Genomic DNA, 19,329 nt, shown 5'->3' with positions numbered 1-19,329 from the left:
TAAGGTGTTTGGTAAACCATAAGGTCTTATGGATTTTAACTTTTAGACAAGGCAAAATAAAGAGGTTTTGAAAAGTTAGAAATGTGTAACTTATTAACTTAATAGGTTTGAATTACCTATATATTACATCCATCTTACCCTCAAAACCCATTACACTCATTTTAAAAAAAGTGTCGTTTTTAGTCATTTTGGTTTCCACCAACACATAAGCTAATCCAAACATTTTTTTGTAAACTCCTTTTAAAAAATTCGTAAGTTTATATGTCTTTTAGCAAAAAGTCTTTTTTCACTTAAATAACCAATCCCAAACGAAAATTTTTTATAAATAGTAAAAATAAAAGGGGTGTAATGGTTTATAGGAGAGAGAATTTTTTTTTGGGTTTCTAGCTGTTTCGCCATTTCAAATGGCGAAACCCACCATGATTGCAGAACGTGTCAGAAACGGTCTGGTGACCTGGAGGTTAATTTGGTGTTCCGCCGTTTGAAATTGCGGAAGTGACATATTAACCACATGTTCCGCCATTTGAAATAGCAGAACACAATTCTTACCCCCTATAGGCTGCCTCTATTCATTTTTCTCACTTCCGCCATATGAAATGGCGGAAGTGAACAATACCGACAATTTATGACATGACATGACTTTTCTGGTAACTTTTTGACCACACTATTCACTTTCGCCATTTCAAATGGCATGAGTGAATAGTATGATAAAAAACAAAAAAAGTTTTGTCAAATGTGTTTAATGTTTGGTCAAAAAGTTAGCAGAAAAATGTGTCATAAAAATGTCACTGTTCACTTTCGCCATTTGAAATGACGGAAGTGAATAGTGTGGTCAAAAAGGTCCCAGAAAAGTCATGTCATGTCATTAATTGTCGGTACTGTTCACTTCCGCCATTTCAAATGGCGGAGGTGAATAGTTTGGTCAACAAGCCCTCGTCAGATGTGTCAGGTATTATACTATTCACTTACGTCATTTTAAATGACGGAAGTGAGAAAAATGAATAGGGGCAACCTATAATGGGTAAAAATTGTGTTCCGCCATTTCAAATGGCGGAACATGTGGTTAATACGTCAAATGGCGGAACAACAAAATAACCTCTAGGTCACCAGACCGTTTCCGACACGTTCTGCAATCATAGTGGGTTGAAATGGCGGAACACCTAAAAACCCCAAAAAATTTTCTCTTTCCCATAAACAATTACACCCCTTTCATTTTTCCTATTTATAAAAATTTTTCAATCCCAAACACACCCTATATATATAGCATATATAGTATAATAGATTACGTGGGTTGCCAGCCACTTGCTATTTTACAAATAGTATAGCTTTTGACAAAGTTGCCAATGTGAATTCGGCAAGTTCCTCGATAGTCAATAGTGCATCTATGGTTACCATTACACAAGACCAGATTTTTGGTTTAGTTAATGATCTGAAATTTGAATGTTCCAAACTCACAATATTATTTAAGTCGTGAATACATGTGGAACAAATGTGTTAGATTATCTATCTTACAATAGTCTATAGACCCTACACACTATGCTTTAACTCGTTAGTTTTTGTGGAACAAATGTCTAGCACATCCTAAACTTAGTCGTAAGGGAATATATCAGAGTTTTTACCAAGTTCACTAGAGTTCCTATATATCTATGGTTCGGAAATGCTGCTAGAAACATTAGTATCACCGATGATGCATCACGCATCACCAAGAGAAAAAAATCATGGGTCTCACCAAAAACCAATAAATATAATAATAACATCAACAAAAAAAATACTAATAAAATACTCATAAGTACGCTCTTGGTAGTTACGAGCGATCAATGACAGATAGCCTAAACAAGGAAATAGAGACTGACACTGAAGGAATACTGAATGACCAACGAAGCTGTTAAGTTCAAATCTGGTCGTCGACGGTGGGGACGATTTTCCGACAAATAGTCCTTGGTAAAACTAAAGATAATATTTCCGTACATACTTTTCAGACGTATGCGGTGGAAACAATTTCATGACGAACTATCCCTCAATAATCATTAGTGATCATAAAGATAATATTTTGGATTCGATTTTATCCTAAGCTTTTTCAATCGTTTGCCAGTAAGACCAGTTTCCTAAGACATATTTTGTCGATAATAATTTGAAAAGTTACTATAAATGCCTACGAACACTCTTGAATTTTCTTCGTCGCTCCAAGCTCCCTGCTATTACACCAATTCCACTAAAATCGGGTTACACATACAAAATCTCATTATTTTGTATTGCGTAAAAAGTGTACACCCCTACCCGAGATACTAAACAATTATAAATTACGGTTGCTTTTTTATATTTACTTTTTGTTACAAGTTCAACAAAACAAATGACACTAGTAGTTTCTTCTTAAAATATTTAAGAATAAAATCTTCAAATGACGTTTACAAAGAAGAATTATGATTTGGATGTGCAATAGTCTAATGTCACTAATTTTGTGAGACAACACATTTCGGTTGATTTTGACGTTATTTTACTAATCTCGTGAAAATAACGTTAAAAGTGATGGACGGTTAATCAGGCATCATGTAGTGGCGTTGATAGCCGAAAGACAAGGGTACATGCACCGATCAGCCGGTTTCTCGATGATTAAGTGCTATGTGCCTTATGTCTAAGACTTGATGCAAAACTACTATCAAGCCGGGGGTCTCACCGGAAGCAGTCTCTCTATACCTATGGGGTAGAGGTAAGGCTGTCTACATCTTACCCTCCTCAAACCCTATCATAACTTTCCTATTGGTGGAATATACTGAGTGTGATGATGATGAACGCATTTCGGTTGATATTCTAGTGTTCCATCTATTCTTTTGCTTAAAATCTTAAGATAGGTGTGGAATACTTTTATATTGATTTGCTTTTCATAGTAATCATTGGCATATTGCTTCGTATTTGGGTAAAGTGATCACTTTGTATTAAGTTTGTCCTTTTGGTTATCATACACTACATAACGTGTATAATCTCATTTAAGTAACACGATAATAATGTTAAATAAATTAATACTATACTCAAATTAAAGTTAACAAATTCTCGATTTTTTATGCTATATATATTTTTTAAATAATAATGTATAAAAAATTTAGCTACGTTTTAAAAAGATGATAGAATATGAAAAAGTCAGCAATCACTAACTATTAGACTGTGTGTAGTGGATGAAGTCTCTATTGGGACGTTTTGCGTCATGTGGCGCGCATCATCATAAGGGCATGATGAAAAAAATGGGTGTGGTGGATGAAGCTATAACCAATCATTACCTTATTATTATTTTATTATTATTAATTATTAAGAAAAAAATTAAAAACCCACCAATCACATTCTCACCTCTTCCCCCCATCTGACGCTTCCCACACAGCGCTCATCACCAAACTTCAAACCAAAGCGCCCCCAAAGTACCCCGGGGGTGGTGTTTCCAGGCGCTTTGAGGTATTTTGGGTGGGCAAAACGTCCCACTACACCCGGCACCCTGAAGGTGGTGTTCCCGAACGCTTTGAGGTATTTTGGGTGGGCAAAACGCCCCACTACACCCGGTCTTACAATTTACCTCTACTTACTAAAACTCTAAAACTAACATGATTTGCACCACGTGTCAATCCATCTATCCAAGTTATTGATTACCATATTGATCGTTGGCAAGATTCATCAACTTTTTAAAAATAAATATTTCAGTTTGAGTCGAATCTTAGAGAATGTGTAGTAGACGACAAGGGGCTTCCCCCCTCCCCTCCTCCCGGCGATAAGTGGAGGGTGGGGGTTATTGATTTGTCGCAAGTTGGGGTTAAAATATTATTTTATTCAATGGGAGGCGATTGGCTAGAAGTGCCTTGAAAACCACTAATTAAAATGAAAATAGTTATCTGCTGAAGTGACATCACATGTCAAATATCCTTTTATTTTGTAGCCCTCCGCTACACAACTAGAAATTAATACAAAATAATATTCATGTATATGATTTAATGATAGCAATAAACTTATATGAATCGAATATTGAATACTATTGTATATGCATTTGTATTTTATAACCTTAGATGCAATCTTACCAAATTATCTAGAGTAACAAAACACCTTCACTTTGTGATGTATGAACTACAATTAGGTGTGGATTGCAACTTGCAGACTATAGAAAACGACTCTTCTTTTTAATTTGCTTACTTTATTTTCTTATTGGCTTTAATGGAATTTGACCAACCTTAATAGACAAAGATATATAATATTTTTTATGGTTCTTAAAGCAACCCCACAATAGCATGTTGTCGATAGGGGTGCTTTATCAAGTGAGTTGCTTCAGTTAAAGCTCGAGCTCAAAGTTAAATTGAGCTAACTCGGCTTGACTCTTTCGTTCCTAAAAAGTTGATATTTAAGTTCGTGTTTAAAAGCTCATGTCAACTTGTGGCTAGACGAGCCAATTTGTTTAAACAAAGATAAATAACTATGTAAAAAATTAATATTATGGTGGTTCTATTGGGCTTATGGATCATCATGTGACTTGTTATAAACTGAATTACATTATAGCTTATAAACCTTAAATCCGAGCTTAACTTGAATGAGTGAAACGATGGAGCTTATCCTGGCTCAAGCCTGATTAATTCATTTACAAACCCGAGCCAACTTGACTTGATCCGTTCATGCACTAACAATTACACTCAAAATAAGCGCATTTTTTTTGTTAAAATATGGAGAATAGACACATGTAATTACTTGTTTTTGTCTAATTCTAGTACATCTTTTATTTTTAATACACATGTAAGTTTCAATTTTATAATTAATATATTCCCACCTTTATTTGAGACAATCAAAGATTGGAGTACCCTTTTACTCTTTCTAAAACTTCTTTTAATTAGTCTCCCCTGTAAATATAGTATAATTAATATAAACATAAGTATTTTTTTTAGTTTTGTTTTGAGTAATTATAAAATAAAACGTAGATTACAAGACTTGTTTCTGAAATATTCTTTTCATGAACGAGTCTCTTAACAATAACTTATAATATAAATGATTAACCGGATTCAAAATCTTAATAAATTACAAACGTTGTCATGGTCAAATTATTTGGTTATGAAACTTAAGGCTAATGGATATAATGGTTTTGTAATTTACATATTTTAGGGTTGATCCTTTTGACTTTATCCATAAATTTCCTTTTAATTTTTGTTCAAATTTTAAGGGGAACTTTTTTTAATATCCATTTGAATTACTAATTGGCCACAAACGTACTCAATCATCTCCATTCACTCTCAAAAGAAAACCATCATATGTGAGAAAACCTAACTTGCTAAGTGGCTAACCTGAAACCTTAACTTTTTTGTTATAAAAGATGAGGGTTGAACCTAAACCTCCTCATTTTTAACCGGTAAGCGGTAACTAGATTTCATTCCAATATACTAATAAATAATAAAACGTTACTGTTTTTTTATTTATTTTAAACAATTAGCCAGTTATATAACTATTTAGATAAACAACAATTCAAAGAGCACATGATTAAAACTACATATAGCATTTCATAATATTGTAAAAAAGACAAATAAACGTTAGGTTTTTTACATCAAATAATTCCTTTTATTCACCCATACAAGACATTTTTATTTTTTTAATTTAATTATTTCTTTAATAAATCCGCTTTACAAAAACAGAAAGTTGGTAAAATGACATAAAAATATATTTAACATATGTAACTTTAATAGAAAAAATTAGAACACATGATTATACACACATACAATGTCAATTGAAAGAAAGTGAAATATAAGTTATTATTTGATCATGTGCTCTTTGAAACACAATAAAAATCATTATATTTAAGTAATACAATATATTGCAATCTTTAAAGGTGTTACAATTGGGTCATTAAAATTGAACACGATCTATATTGTTATTTACGTAAAAATATCAACTGTAACACGGAAAAATACTTAAACGAACACGACCATATTAACAACTATCTTATCACCTAGCCGTGTATTATCGAGAAAACTGAACTCTCACCAACAGCAAAACTATTTTTTGAGATAATAATAAGTCATTGCAATAAATCAATAATTGAGGGACGACTTATGTCCTCTAGAAACTTTATGATTCGTCTATTTAAAGAAAAATCAATCACCGTCTCTCTGTACTCAATAATTCTCTTATCCCATTCGTTCTTTCAACATTTTATAAAAGTTAACACACAAAAAGCCGAACATCAAAAGCAAAAACGCGTATACATTTTTATTATTAAAGATCATCAACATCTTCAAAAGATCATCTCAAACATATTATTATTATTATTATTATTATTACATGGGGAAATCAGGAAGAGATTGGACTCAAATCTACGCGATATACGGCATAGACGACTGGCAAACGCCAGTGTTTTTATTAATCCACGCTATCATCTTTTCAATATCATCGGTTTTGTTTTTAATCTATTTCGATACGGTGTGCTACTCGTTCGAATTAATCCTTCCGGCTATGGTCACGTCTGGATTTACCGGATTTGCTAGATTTGCGGCAGGGTTTACTGGATCCGTCACTGCTCTTTCTGGGGTATGCATGTTTTATGCCGCGGGGAATATTTTCTATTCCACGGTGGCACTTCGTTGGGAAATGGCCCAGCGAATGGTGAGCGCTGTTCATGACTGGTCAACAGTCAAAACAGCGCTGGATGTTGGGTGTGGCCAGGGTATTTTATTAAATACCGTGGCCATGCAGTTAAAGAAAGAAGGGAGTTCTGGGAGGGTAGTGGGGTTAGACAGGAAAAATACTACTTTATCAACCCTTCGAACTGCGTGTATCGAAGGGGTGCAGGAATACGTCACGTGCCGGGAAGGGGACGCCCGACGCCTGCCGTTTCCTGACGAGTATTTCGACGTGGTGGTGTCATCGGGGTTTGTGCACACGGTTGGGAAGGAATTCGGGCAGAAAACGGCTGCGGCTTCGGCCGAACGAATGCGGGTGATAGGGGAGGTGGTTCGGGTTTTGAAAGGCGGCGGAGTAGGGGTGGTTTGGGACATGGTACACGTGCCGGAATATGTTCAAAGGTTACATGAGTTGAAGATGGAAGACATTAAGGTGTCGGAGAGTGTAACGGCTTTCATGGTTAGTAGTCACATTGTATCATTCCGAAAGCCATGTCAGCACGTTGTGGGGCCCAGTGAAGTTAGGTTAGATTGGAGATTCAACGGTGTATGTTGAAAGTTATTATATTTATTATTTATTAGTTACCAGATGTTACACAAAAGAAAAACAGGCCTCGTAATAATGAGTCTAGATGCAACACTTTAAATTGTTCATAAAAGATATAGGTAATAATAAATAAAACTTATAGCTTTTATTATATTTTTCTTTTTACCTTAACCGTTACATTTGTATTTGAGATTGTAGATAAGTCAAAGCAAGATTGAGTCAGCAAATTTACTTTTATTTATTGTTACATTATATATCTAGGGTGTTATTTTGACTACTTTGATGAATAACACCTAACTTGTATTTTTTGAACGGAACTTTTACTTCGCGTCGAGCCGTTAAATCTGCCGTCACTGATACCCAGATATTCGAACCTAGAATCTCTTCAGAGGATACTCATAAGAGAAAACCTCCTGACTATGGGCCTGATTGCAACACCTAACTTATATACCTAATGTCCTTATCATTCTATATAAAGGTTAATCATATAAATCAATGAACTAGCTTTAAGTTGTCGTACCGATGAAATCAGTGACCAAGAAGGATGTGGATTATTGATACATGTTTTTACATGTCAAAAAACTATGAAGCTACTTCCTATAAAGGCCATTCAATTTGGAATCCATGAGGGTTCCGCTCCTAAGACCCCCTTACCAAAGGTAATTGTCATGTGGGCTTCGCCTCGCGCCCCTTTAAGTTATCGAGATGCATTAGCATTAGAAAATAGAACAGTCTTGATCAAGTATTTTTCTAATTTTACAGTTTTGTATTTACATAATGAATAACTTTTTGTTATATAAATTGTTTAGAAAACTATATTGTCAAACCCTTAAATATATTATATTACACATAAAGACACATATGTTTGGAATCAACATATTGAATGCAACTTTTGACAACATAACTTTAAACTTGATATTATTAAGAGACAAAATTCATCTAGAAGCATAACATATATTTATTCTACCACATGTTTATGATTGAATCATGATCCTAATATATTATAGTCCTATACTGATCCATAGAAGTCTATAATTTGTAGTTATAAACTAAAAAAACATTTAATCTTAACTCATTCAGAAATCTACATAATATTCAAATTGCTTACAATCACAGTCCCTAAAAGGAGACTCAATTTATAAACAATCTTGGTAACTAGTAGTTGGAGACATGCGTTGTGGCAGTGACATTGATGTGATAACCGATAAAGCACATAAAAATTGTATGAACTTGTCACATACGTTGCCATGGTATTAAAAAGTAGCACGTTATAGCGCTAAAAAGATAAGCATTTGAAGAGAATCGTATAGAGTTGTTGCGGCTCCATTTTAAATTTCAAAACATGAATAAAAAAACATGTCATGACAGTAACTTAAAAATAAACAAATCCTATAAAACTTTCATATATTTGTAAGGTGTAACAGGAAAACCAAAAAACTCGTAAGAGACGAAACCTTGAAACAACTTTGAAGGTGTGCATATTTGTGCTTCGATGACTTGTGCATTATGACGCACAACTAACTTTTGTTTTAAATTTACATTGAAACGTAGATGAAAATTGCTTGTAGATTCATGCTTCGATATGACAACAATGTCCCAAAAGAGAAACACTTTACAAAAAGTATATCCTTCTATCATCATATGATATAATCATTAATCACACCTCAAAACCTTGAGTTCTATGTTAAATAACACTTAACTTGATCTTTCACCACACACATTATTTTTAGAGTTAGGCACGAATAGTCCCTCTGGTTTTACTTGCTTAAAGTTAATCTCAAGGTTTGACTCCTTTGGTCTGATCAAAACTATTGGTAGGGTATGAGAAAGGTGGATGCACACAAACTATATGTACCTCTATTCTGACGGATAGTAGCATGTTTTTGAAATAGAACCTCATCACCAAAAACTCTATGCGCAGTCAACAATGAAGGTTAGAAACGTAGATTACTTCACTTGGGAGCTAAACAACAGGAAGTACAAAAAAAAACTAAAATTTAGAACTAAATATTTTTAGAAATAAAATGTTACAATGCAAGTGAAAAACACCTTCCTCTCTGTATATTTGTAAATATCACCTTTCATAATATTTATTGTGAATAAAAAAAGGTAAATAAATTGTTTGAAATGCAAGAAACATTAGGTGAATAATTAATGTGAGATGTCAGGTCAATTCCTAGGACCAACTGATTGTGTACAAAGTACTCATTGGATCTTGTTGGCCTTTAATTTTCAATTTCATTCCTTTCTTTCTTCTATTATATTAGCCTGCCAAATGCCAGTCACATATATATGCAAACAGTTAATATATAGGATAAGTTTTTCATTCAGGAGTTAACTCTAGTATATTTAATTGTCTGACATGTTTTATAAACTATTTTGTTATTTTATTTGTTTGTTTTGATGACACAACACTTATTAACATTGAATATGATCAAAACATTACATGGAATCAAATGAAATGGAAGTGTGTCAGATTGGGAAGTGAGGTGTTGGAATTGAGTAATGGATGATCACATGACTAGAATTTAATGAACTTTTTCTAACCCATAAAACTCTTGGTTTGTTCTTTGTTTTGCATTAAAATTTATTAAAATCTCACTAAAACTATACAGTTTGGAGTAGCCACCAAAACTCAATTTTTATTATCAACTTAGCTAACAATCATCAACTATATAGGTATATTAAGAAAGCATTAAAATGTAAAATGAAATTAACAGAACAAAAAAAAACGTTTATACTGGTTATAGAGTTTTACAAAATATATAACTACTTGATGACTGTTAATATTACAATTGGTCCTATGGTCTAGTGGTTAGGACATTGGACTCTGAATCCAGTAACCCGAGTTCAAATCTCGGTAGGACCTTATTTTACCTGTTTTCTGATTTTAACATCTTTTAAAATCCTCGCAAATAATATTGGTTTGGGCTAATTTCATAACCGTGGCCCATTTGTTAAATTATTCTTGAAAATATAACATTTTTTATAAATTTTAAAGGCCCATTTAATATTAACAGTTTTATAGCAAACGTAATAATAAAATCAGGTAATGTTGCACACTTGTAGTTGTACCCTTTCCAAATGGTTTTAACTTTTAAGTATTTTACTCAAAGGCGGAGCAGGTTAAATACGTTACCTAATATTCACGAGCTACCGCACGTTTAAATGGGGACATGGTGTGATCTCGGTCGGTGTCAGGGGCGGATTCAGTATTCAGCCAGCCAGGGGGAGCGTCTGCACCCCCTCAAATTCGTATTTTCTTCTATAAACTTCTACTATATTAGGTTCAAAGACCGCAAGTGTCCCATCCGTGTTTTTCTAGTCCCCCAAACCCAACTTTCCGAATCAAGTTTTCAAACGTAAGTGTAGTTATTCTTTCACAAAATAACAATTAAGTTTAGATTGTTTAATTGTCTAACCACTTCATCAATTAGTTATTAATATAGTGATTTGTTAGTTTAATCTGACCATTATAAAAATTAGACCAAAATATGATAGTATTCAGAGTATCATTTCTTGTTTATAATTCTACAATATTAACTTTAATTTTTTTATTTGTACATAAGAGCGCTTTGTGCCGTAACAATTATGCAAAAGTTTTTATCAACTATAACATGTATTTTGTTATTGTGTTTTTGGGAAATTTATTGCTTACATTTCTATACGTGATTTATTTAATGTAATTTTATTTGACCTGACCCATTTTAGTTTGACACGTTTTAGTTTGACTTGACCCAAAATTTTCTGGATCCGCCACTGGTCGGTGTCAAACGTATTCATTACGATACGGTTTGAAAATTTTTTAAACCAACCCATTAAAAGTTAAAAAGAAACACCAAATGGCTTAGACAGTTTCACAGTTTTAAACCAAACTGTGAACACCCCTGATCGATAATATCAAAATAATATGTGAACGAAAGACACATGATAAACATTTGAGATAAGCTAGTTACACAAATAACACATGCACTGCATTAATGAATTAAAAGATTTAAGTAATTATAATTTAAAAACATATCTAATACAAAGACATCATTATAATCAGTGTAGGCAATTCTCACAACCGTATAATTATTATTTCCATAAATTTCATATGTGATGGTCTGATGGACCAATTTTATACCACAAAAACTTAAATAGATATCTTTAGTTATACATCATTAAGATTACATAATACTGATGGCCCATAAAAACTAGATTTTATGATTTGGTCCCCTTGTGCTAAACAATTTGCTCATGACAAATACAACGTGTCATCAACATATCTTGGCCCAAATAAATTTTTTTCCTTTAAATTACAAATTAATATGTATTAAGATCCGAGATCCGAGTGTTGTTAGTGATTTCCGCTAGCTAACAACACGGATTGATCCGAGTAAAGTTGTTAGATCCATCCAAAGAGGATTTACACTATTTTCTAAATTTTAAAATTGGACTCATTTTGATATTGGATATCTTAAATAATATTTCATAACATGTTTTGAGTGTATAATGGAATTGTAAATGAAAACCATTTTTTAAACTAACCCGTTTTAATCCAAAGTCCATTCCGACCAGAACCTGTTCTAACCAAAAACCAGTTCTAACTTGACCTCTTTTCGACCTGAACCTGTCCTAACGCAAACTACAGCTTTCCGATGAATTCTTGTTTTCTCAATTTATCGAACGAGCAATCCGATGCAAGGAATTTAGACGCACCCGAAGACCTGGACCCAATTTTAGCTTTTGAATCTTCTGGGCGCGTAGGCTCGTGTAAAAATGAGTTAACTTATGTGTGTATAATGATTACATGAACAATTTTATTGCAATAGTAATCCAAATCTTTGAATAAGTAACTAGGAGTCTAGGACACCTTTATGGTAGCCGATTTTTCATTTTCAATCCATTTAACATGTTCGGTTTTTTGGCTAGTTATTATGGAAAGTGACCCGTTTGAGATAAAACACAACCCAAATGGCGCGGTGGTGGTTGCTTTCTTGATGATCATATTTGTGGTTAATTGAATAAAAGTATATGCTTTGAAGACCTATTAATGTGAGTTGCATCTTCAAGTTGACCAAGACTTGTTCATGGTTTTGAAAGTTGACTTAATCAGACGTTGACTTTTGACTTCAAAACACAAGATTTAATCTTTGGACAAGTTAATATTACCAATAATTTTGACTTAATCAGACGTTGAGGTTATTGATTTGGTGAATTATTCTAATTTGTTTGGAGTTTTCTGTTTAATTATTTATAGAAGGCTGTTGGGTCTTAACCTTAATGGGCTAGCTTTAACTTGGGCTCACTGAAATTAGGCCTAGTTAGGTTGAGCTGATACTAGAGGTGTAAACAAAAGGCCCGCTTGAGAAACAAAATTGGAAATGAAACCGGTTTAGCAAGAAGCGGTTTCGATATAGGTGCACAAATCGGGTTTTTTCTATTACCCGGTTCCGGGTATTGGCTATACGCGGTCGGGTTTTGGTATTGTCTCTAATTTCTGTTCCCAATGCACCGCGTTTGAGTCGGTTACTGAAACGTGTATTTGAATACTATATTTCCAGATATTAAAAAACCCTATTTGCTGGCTTTTTTGGGGTATTTTTGCTTATAGATTGAATTTTTGAAGGGGCTGTACTTTTTTGGGGTATTTTTCGGGTAATTTAGGGTATAAATCAGGTATTTGAAGAACTCGGTTTTCGGTACTAGAAAAGCCCAGTTCTAGGTATGGAACCGGTTCCGGTTTTTGATTATTACTTGGTACAAATCAGGTTCGGTTCCGAGCACGGGTTTTGGTACTGAAATGCATATCCTATCCATACTCTACGAGTCAGGTAGTAAAAATCCGGGTATAAAAAAAACCTGGTTCGGGTTTTTTTTTTCGTGTCCGGTTTCGAGTTAGGATTTTTTATGCACCTCTTGGTTTCGAATGTACGCGACCCTACCCGCCCGGAATCAGTTAATACCAGGTTGACACATTAATACGTGATTTACCTCATCAGTTATCAGTATCTTAGCTAATTAGAAAACTCCATATACACTATAGATTTATGGAAGAAACTGTGAGCGTATATACTTATACGCTAGGACAAAATATACACAACGTATATGTTCTATGGCGAAACACCGATCATGTAAAATCTCTTAAAATAAATAAGTTTATCTAAATTTTTATAAAAGCACACGAAATAAGTAAAATCTCACTTTAGGTAATAAAATTAATTGAATTTTCTTGCCACAACCAAAATATTATATCCCAAAAGAACCATAGAGCCTCTACTTGCTACTATAAGTGGTATGGATATCTAAATAGCATTACTTTTTAATGGCAAAAAACTATGTCACAAAAGTATTTTTTTTATATTGTGACAAATAAAAAAGTGCCACTAACAGAATAAAAACATTGTCCGGCAGATCAAAAAAGTGCCACTAAAAGGTTTTAGCGTCACCACTTCTAGTGACACTTTTTTTGTGTGCGGCACATTCTTAAAGAGGTATTTAGTGGCATTATTTTGTTTTTTAGTAGCACTTTTTGTATGTCATTATATGACATATTTTTGTAGTGATAACAAATTGTTATATATAATATTAGTTTTATCTTTTTTGGATTAATATCCATTTTTTATTATTTTCTTAAAATTTTGTATTTATTTTATTGATTTTTAAGCATTGAATGTATATAATTCATTTATTTTAGGATTAATTTTCAGTTTTCCATATATGTTTATTTTTATAGAGAAAGACATCATCAGAGCCTGGTGGAATGGCTAGAGGAGATTTTCTTAAAACTTGTATCTTGGTTTCATACCCGGGTTCGAATCCTGTCTTCGTCAAGTATTTTTGATTTAAAAAAAGATTTTGTGATGATTTGGCAATAATAAGAAAGGAAATAGGTGACTTGGCAATGATGTGATTGATGTGGACACCTTAGTTGAATGTCATGTGAAACATTATATTGCTTTAATAGTATTATAAGATATACAAGACCTCAACGTAATAAATGGGCCAAACGGTTTTTGTTTAACCGGTTCCAAATAGCCGGGTTTGAACCCGGTTACACCTGAAAAACATAAGGTCCTAACCCGGCGGTTTACGTCTCCTCAAAACCGGTTTTTGTAAAATCGGGTTCCAACCGATTCAATTATGTTTCAATTTTCGATTCGGTTCAGTTAACCGGTTTGTCTGCCCACCTCTCATGGCCTTATCGGGTCAGTTTGTTAAAAAATGGATTTTTGGTTCCCTTCACATTGAGGGGTATGTATTATCAGTAAATATTTGCGTACAAAAAACGTACCAAAATTCCCAAAAGCTATTTAGGTCTTTAAAATCCATTTAAATGTTAGTATAAACATTTATCTTCAAAACCATTGATCAAGACACAGGTTTATGACTTTTATGGGACACTATGTGTTCGCTATATTTTGATTTATATTTTTTTTCATATATAAAGTTACATGTTAAGTATATTAAACTGATTTATGGACATAAAGGTCCATAGGTTCATTGTTGATAGCTAATTAAAATCAGAAAAGAAGAACAGAGGAAAAATTCATCAATCTCATAGCTGATTATCTCATTAACAGATTCAGTTATTATACAACAACTAACGATCTAACAGTCTAACTATCAAAATGTCACAAACAGTCTTTATAGTTATCACTATTACAGAATTACCCTTCAACTACTAACTATTAAAAGTTGTCAGAATTGGCCCTTGTAAACATTTATGTGTAACAATTGTAATGTGACATACATAGGTAATGGGTTGCGGGTTTGGGTGTTATACCGACATATGTTTGATTTAATGGATACGTGAAACCTAAAATGTTCAATCAGACACTTGGGTGTGTGAACATTACCAACCGTTACCATAACCAGAGAAAAGAAAAACAACTTGTCGAAAGACGCTTAACAGTAACACATAGGGGTGAGCAGAAAACCGAATTAACCGAACCAAAAAAACCAAACCGAAAAAAACCGAACCGGAGAATTAACCGACGGTTAATTTTTTTTTGTTTTTCGAAAAACCGATTTTTGGGTTTAGGCTCGGTTATCCATTTTAAAAAAACCGAACCGATTAATCGAACCTATGTTTTCTACATGTTTTTTGAGATGTTATTACCAGAAACAAAACACCAAAATAATCTATCATTGACGGTGATGAAGATTATGAAGATGCTGAAGATTGATTCTAAAATTTGAAGATGTATAAGATAATGAATAAAGATTCGGGACAAACTTTTAGTGCTTTTTTGATTAAAGTCTTTGTTGAATCTTAAACTCTACTACTCAAACAACTTCGTATTTGTTTGGTTCAATGTAACACGTACCTATTTTTGTATTTTCAATTCAATATATATGAGGTACTTAATTTTTTTGAAATTTTTTAAAAATGTCTACTCACAATAAAAAAACCGAAAAACCGATTAACCGAATAACCGAAATTCGATCGGTTGGTATTCTAAAATAACTGATAGCTTAGGTTTCGGTTTGGGCTTCACCCGATAACCGAACCGAACCAAACCGTGCTTACCCCTAGACTAACACTAACACAAACACAGGCAAGTTCAGATATTGTTTCTTTTGTTGGACTTTTAAATATTCAAAACTGAATGTACTGAAATCCACTCTTTCTAATTTTTAAATTCTGTAACAGAAATTTTTGTGATTATTTAAAACATTTAAATTTTTGTAATTGTTTCACCAGTTTTGGTTGAAAGCTGAATTGATACTAAATTTAGCAGTGGTATCAAAACAAATAACATGCTCACATTTAAAATGATTCAAAAATAAGTTTATGCAAAACAAAAACATTCAAGAAGTTCAATTCTAAAGAATAAAACTACAAATCCTAAAGAGAGCAAGCACATCATGAAGCAAATTACCAAAAACAAAAAAAAAATTTCTATTACTTTTTAAGTACTCCTATCCTCATGAGAGCAATATACGCAACAACACGATACAATATGAGCATTATAACCAAAGCAACAAATGATGTCACTTGTCCATCTAGCCCAATACTCTTGAAAGCTGGAAAATCAGCAACCAAACAAGTTTTGTCACCGCATCGATAAGTCTGGTCATGCTCATACTGCGATCCTAACAATAGCTTGTAAGTATACAAACTGATCGATAAGTATTTGATCCACGATATGAAAACCGGAACATGTTGAACATAATATCCACCGGCCAATGTGAACGATAACATGATTACTGACCCTAATACGGCCGCTGACTTGAGATCCATAACAACTGCACCGAGTGCTAGTCCTAGCCCTTGTGCGACCAACACACTTAATAGCAATGCGACCAATGCGTATAGAAAACTGCCCACATTCGGCTTGAGTCCAGCCATCCAGTAGGTTATTATGCAAAAAAATGTTGGCAGAACTAACTCCATTGGAAGATCACCTATTGTTCTTGACATGAAATACGACGAAAGGCGATACATTCCTGATGATCTTTCTTTTGCAAGCATCTCTCTTTCTTGAGGGAACGTGAAAATCGCTTGAAATAATGGGAAAAATCCCCAAAATCCGGTGTAGAAGAATAACAATCCAGACTGCATATTTTGTAAAACAAGAAATTAACAAAATTATCAATAATATATATATATATATATATAGGGAAAAAAACATATCCAATTAATCCCATCCATGAAATCACAACCCAACATCTCGGAATGTCAATACATATCCAATTAATCATTGGTTCACCGAAAAAACAGTTTTGGATCGTTAATCGATCAATTTTTTACTTTTTTTCACGAAAACCGTTTTTGAGCATTTTAGGTTTTTGGTTGAACGTTTTAGGGTTTTGGATGAGCGTTTTAGTATTTTTGCCTTGTTTTTTGCCTTTTCGCGTACCTATCGTTTGTTAAGGCATTATTGTACAGTATCTCGACCCTATATATATACATATATATATATATTTGCATATATACCTGATCTTGTAAGTGAGCTGTATCTGACTGCCACCATAACAAACCACAAAGAAATGATATTATTACAACTTGAGAAATCTTGAGACCATCAAAAGATTCATGCCTTCTTTCTTTTAAATCTCTTCTAAGTAATATTGTGAACTGTTGCAGCCATGTTGTTGTCCATTTTTCTGACTTCTTCGAGTTTAAAACATCATTATCGTCTTCTTCAAATCCTAGCGTTTCGGTTTTCAGATTATCAGCTAGATTCAACCTATATGCTGATACTAACTTCTGTTTTATTGCAGCTTGATCTTCTTGATTAGAATCATCAGGTGATATACCTAATTTTTTTATTTATACAAAGTTCACAATTTTAGTTATTATGCAAAACATATTATGTAAAAAAAATTAATTTTTTGAACAATACATACCATTTGCAAGATCAAGCAAAAAGTCTGAAGGGTTCATGGCGACCAACGGCGAAAATCCAATACTATCGAAATACGACATAACGTCCGATCCTTTACCGAAAAACAATGGATTCCCATCTGATAACAACAAAACTTTATGAAACATATAAAAAAGCCGACTCGAAGGCTGATGAATTGTCATCACAACAGTTCTCCCCCCTCTTGCCAATTCCCACAAAGTCGAAACAATTCTTTGAGCAGTCGTGGAATCCAGACCGGATGTTGGTTCATCCAAGAACAACAAACTCGGGTTTATAAGCATTTCTTGTCCAATACTAACCCTTTTTCGTTCTCCACCCGATACCCCTCTTAACGCCGTCCCACCAACAATACTTGCTTTGCATCTTGTCAACCCAAGTTGCTCGATTACCTCTTCCGCTAGTGCGATCTTTTGTTGATTTGTAAAACTATTAGGAAGTCTAAGAAGTGCTGTGAACATTAAAGTTTCTGTGACTGTTAAATGTGGATACAACACATCATCTTGAGTAACGAAACCGGTGTTCCTTCGAATAGTACTCGAGAACGGTTTGTTGTTGTAGGTAATACTGCCGCCGAGTTTGCCGCCTAGTCTGCCGCCTAGAGCCGTTAAAAGAGTGGTTTTGCCGCTGCCGGAGGGGCCTAACATTGCCAGCATCTCTCCGGGACATACTGTGCCTGTGATGCCTTTTAATATCTGTTTTTCGGTTGGATTGTCGACCTTGTTCTTCTTTAAACATCCTTCTTTCTTTATGCTGATCTTGTAAACCACTTCTTGAAACTGTTTTATTGAATAACCAAAAAGTAATTTGTCATATGAAGATTTAACAACTTTTCAAGAACTTAAAACCCTCACAATTGTTTCAAGAAAATAAATAAACCCTAGAATAATAATAATAATAATAATACTAATAATAATAATAATACAAACAGACCATGCGTATATATGCATAGCTAATATATTGTTTCTGCAAAACAAAAGCCTAAAATGGAAGGTTTTTGAGTTTTTGAATATTCAAGATTAAATAAGAAAAATGGAAATTTAATAGTAATGAACCACTTCTAGCTTGAAACAGATTAATTGATAACCAAATATTATTCAGATGTAAATCAGTTAATTATATGCATAGCTAATATATTGTTTCTGCAAAACAAAACCCTAAAAATGGAAGGTTTTTGAGTTCTTAAATATTCAAGACTAAATAAGAAAAAAAATATTATATAATTGATCTTATATCTAAACCACTTTTTGAAACTTATAATCAACAATTTTTCAAGAAAAAAATACAAATATCAGTTAATTAAAACAATAAAATTTGTTACAAGAAAACCCTAAAATTATAATACAAAACAAGACATGCATATAGCTAATTAACATATTATTTCTGCAAAACAATACACAAATAAAATAAAGCAGTAGCTCATGATCTTGTACAAAAGATAAAGATTAATTTAATCAGAAGATAAAAAAACAAACCTTTAATACTACTGGACGATCAACATTCTTGAAGACCGATTTAGGAGACGAAGATGTTGCTTCAATATCGTCCATTAATCAATCTTCGCAATTGAAATTTGTGATATTGTTATTATACAATATGCGAAGTGTATATATCTGTGACTCTGTGTTCAAGAACTCGTATATATATATGAAACCCTATGAAGAGATGTGATTATGATTATTATTATTTATTTAAGCTTGAAAAATAATAAAGAGGTGTGCATTTTGAATACGAACACGTGTGTAAGGTGTATATGTCACTTTTGTTGGAATCAGGTTAATATTAATATTGTATACTT

The 19,329-nt window shown here is 33.2% G+C and overlaps 2 protein-coding genes and 1 non-coding gene across 3 annotated transcripts; 2 read left to right on the top strand and 1 right to left on the bottom strand.

Moving 5' to 3' along the window:
- The first annotated feature begins 5,963 nt into the window (after nt 1-5,963).
- LOC143608609 (uncharacterized) lies at nt 5,964-7,290 on the top strand. The gene has a single exon (XM_077083610.1). The coding sequence runs from the start codon at nt 6,292-6,294 to the stop codon at nt 7,183-7,185; it is 894 nt and encodes a 297-aa protein (XP_076939725.1). The 5' UTR covers nt 5,964-6,291; the 3' UTR covers nt 7,186-7,290.
- Nucleotides 7,291-9,973: 2,683 nt separating this feature from the next.
- TRNAQ-CUG (transfer RNA glutamine (anticodon CUG)) lies at nt 9,974-10,045 on the top strand. The gene has a single exon. It is a non-coding gene; the product is annotated as a tRNA-Gln (tRNA).
- A 5,851-nt stretch (nt 10,046-15,896) lies between these two features.
- LOC143608600 (ABC transporter G family member 9-like) lies at nt 15,897-18,467 on the bottom strand. The gene is made up of 4 exons (XM_077083603.1): nt 18,461-18,467; nt 17,515-18,360; nt 17,102-17,424; nt 15,897-16,720 (listed from the first exon to the last, which is right to left on the bottom strand). Exons 1-4 carry the CDS (start codon nt 18,465-18,467, stop codon nt 16,067-16,069), a joined length of 1,830 nt encoding a protein of 609 aa, XP_076939718.1. The 3' UTR covers nt 15,897-16,066.
- Nucleotides 18,468-19,329: the final 862 nt, after the last annotated feature.

Source organism: Bidens hawaiensis, unplaced genomic scaffold (genome assembly GCF_021521415.1).
Source record: "Bidens hawaiensis isolate Kalapana, Puna unplaced genomic scaffold, B.hawaiensis_p1.1 tig00419396_1, whole genome shotgun sequence".
In the NCBI taxonomy this organism is placed as follows: domain Eukaryota; kingdom Viridiplantae; phylum Streptophyta; class Magnoliopsida; order Asterales; family Asteraceae; genus Bidens; species Bidens hawaiensis.
This window is presented reverse-complemented; position numbering and strand designations above follow the sequence as displayed.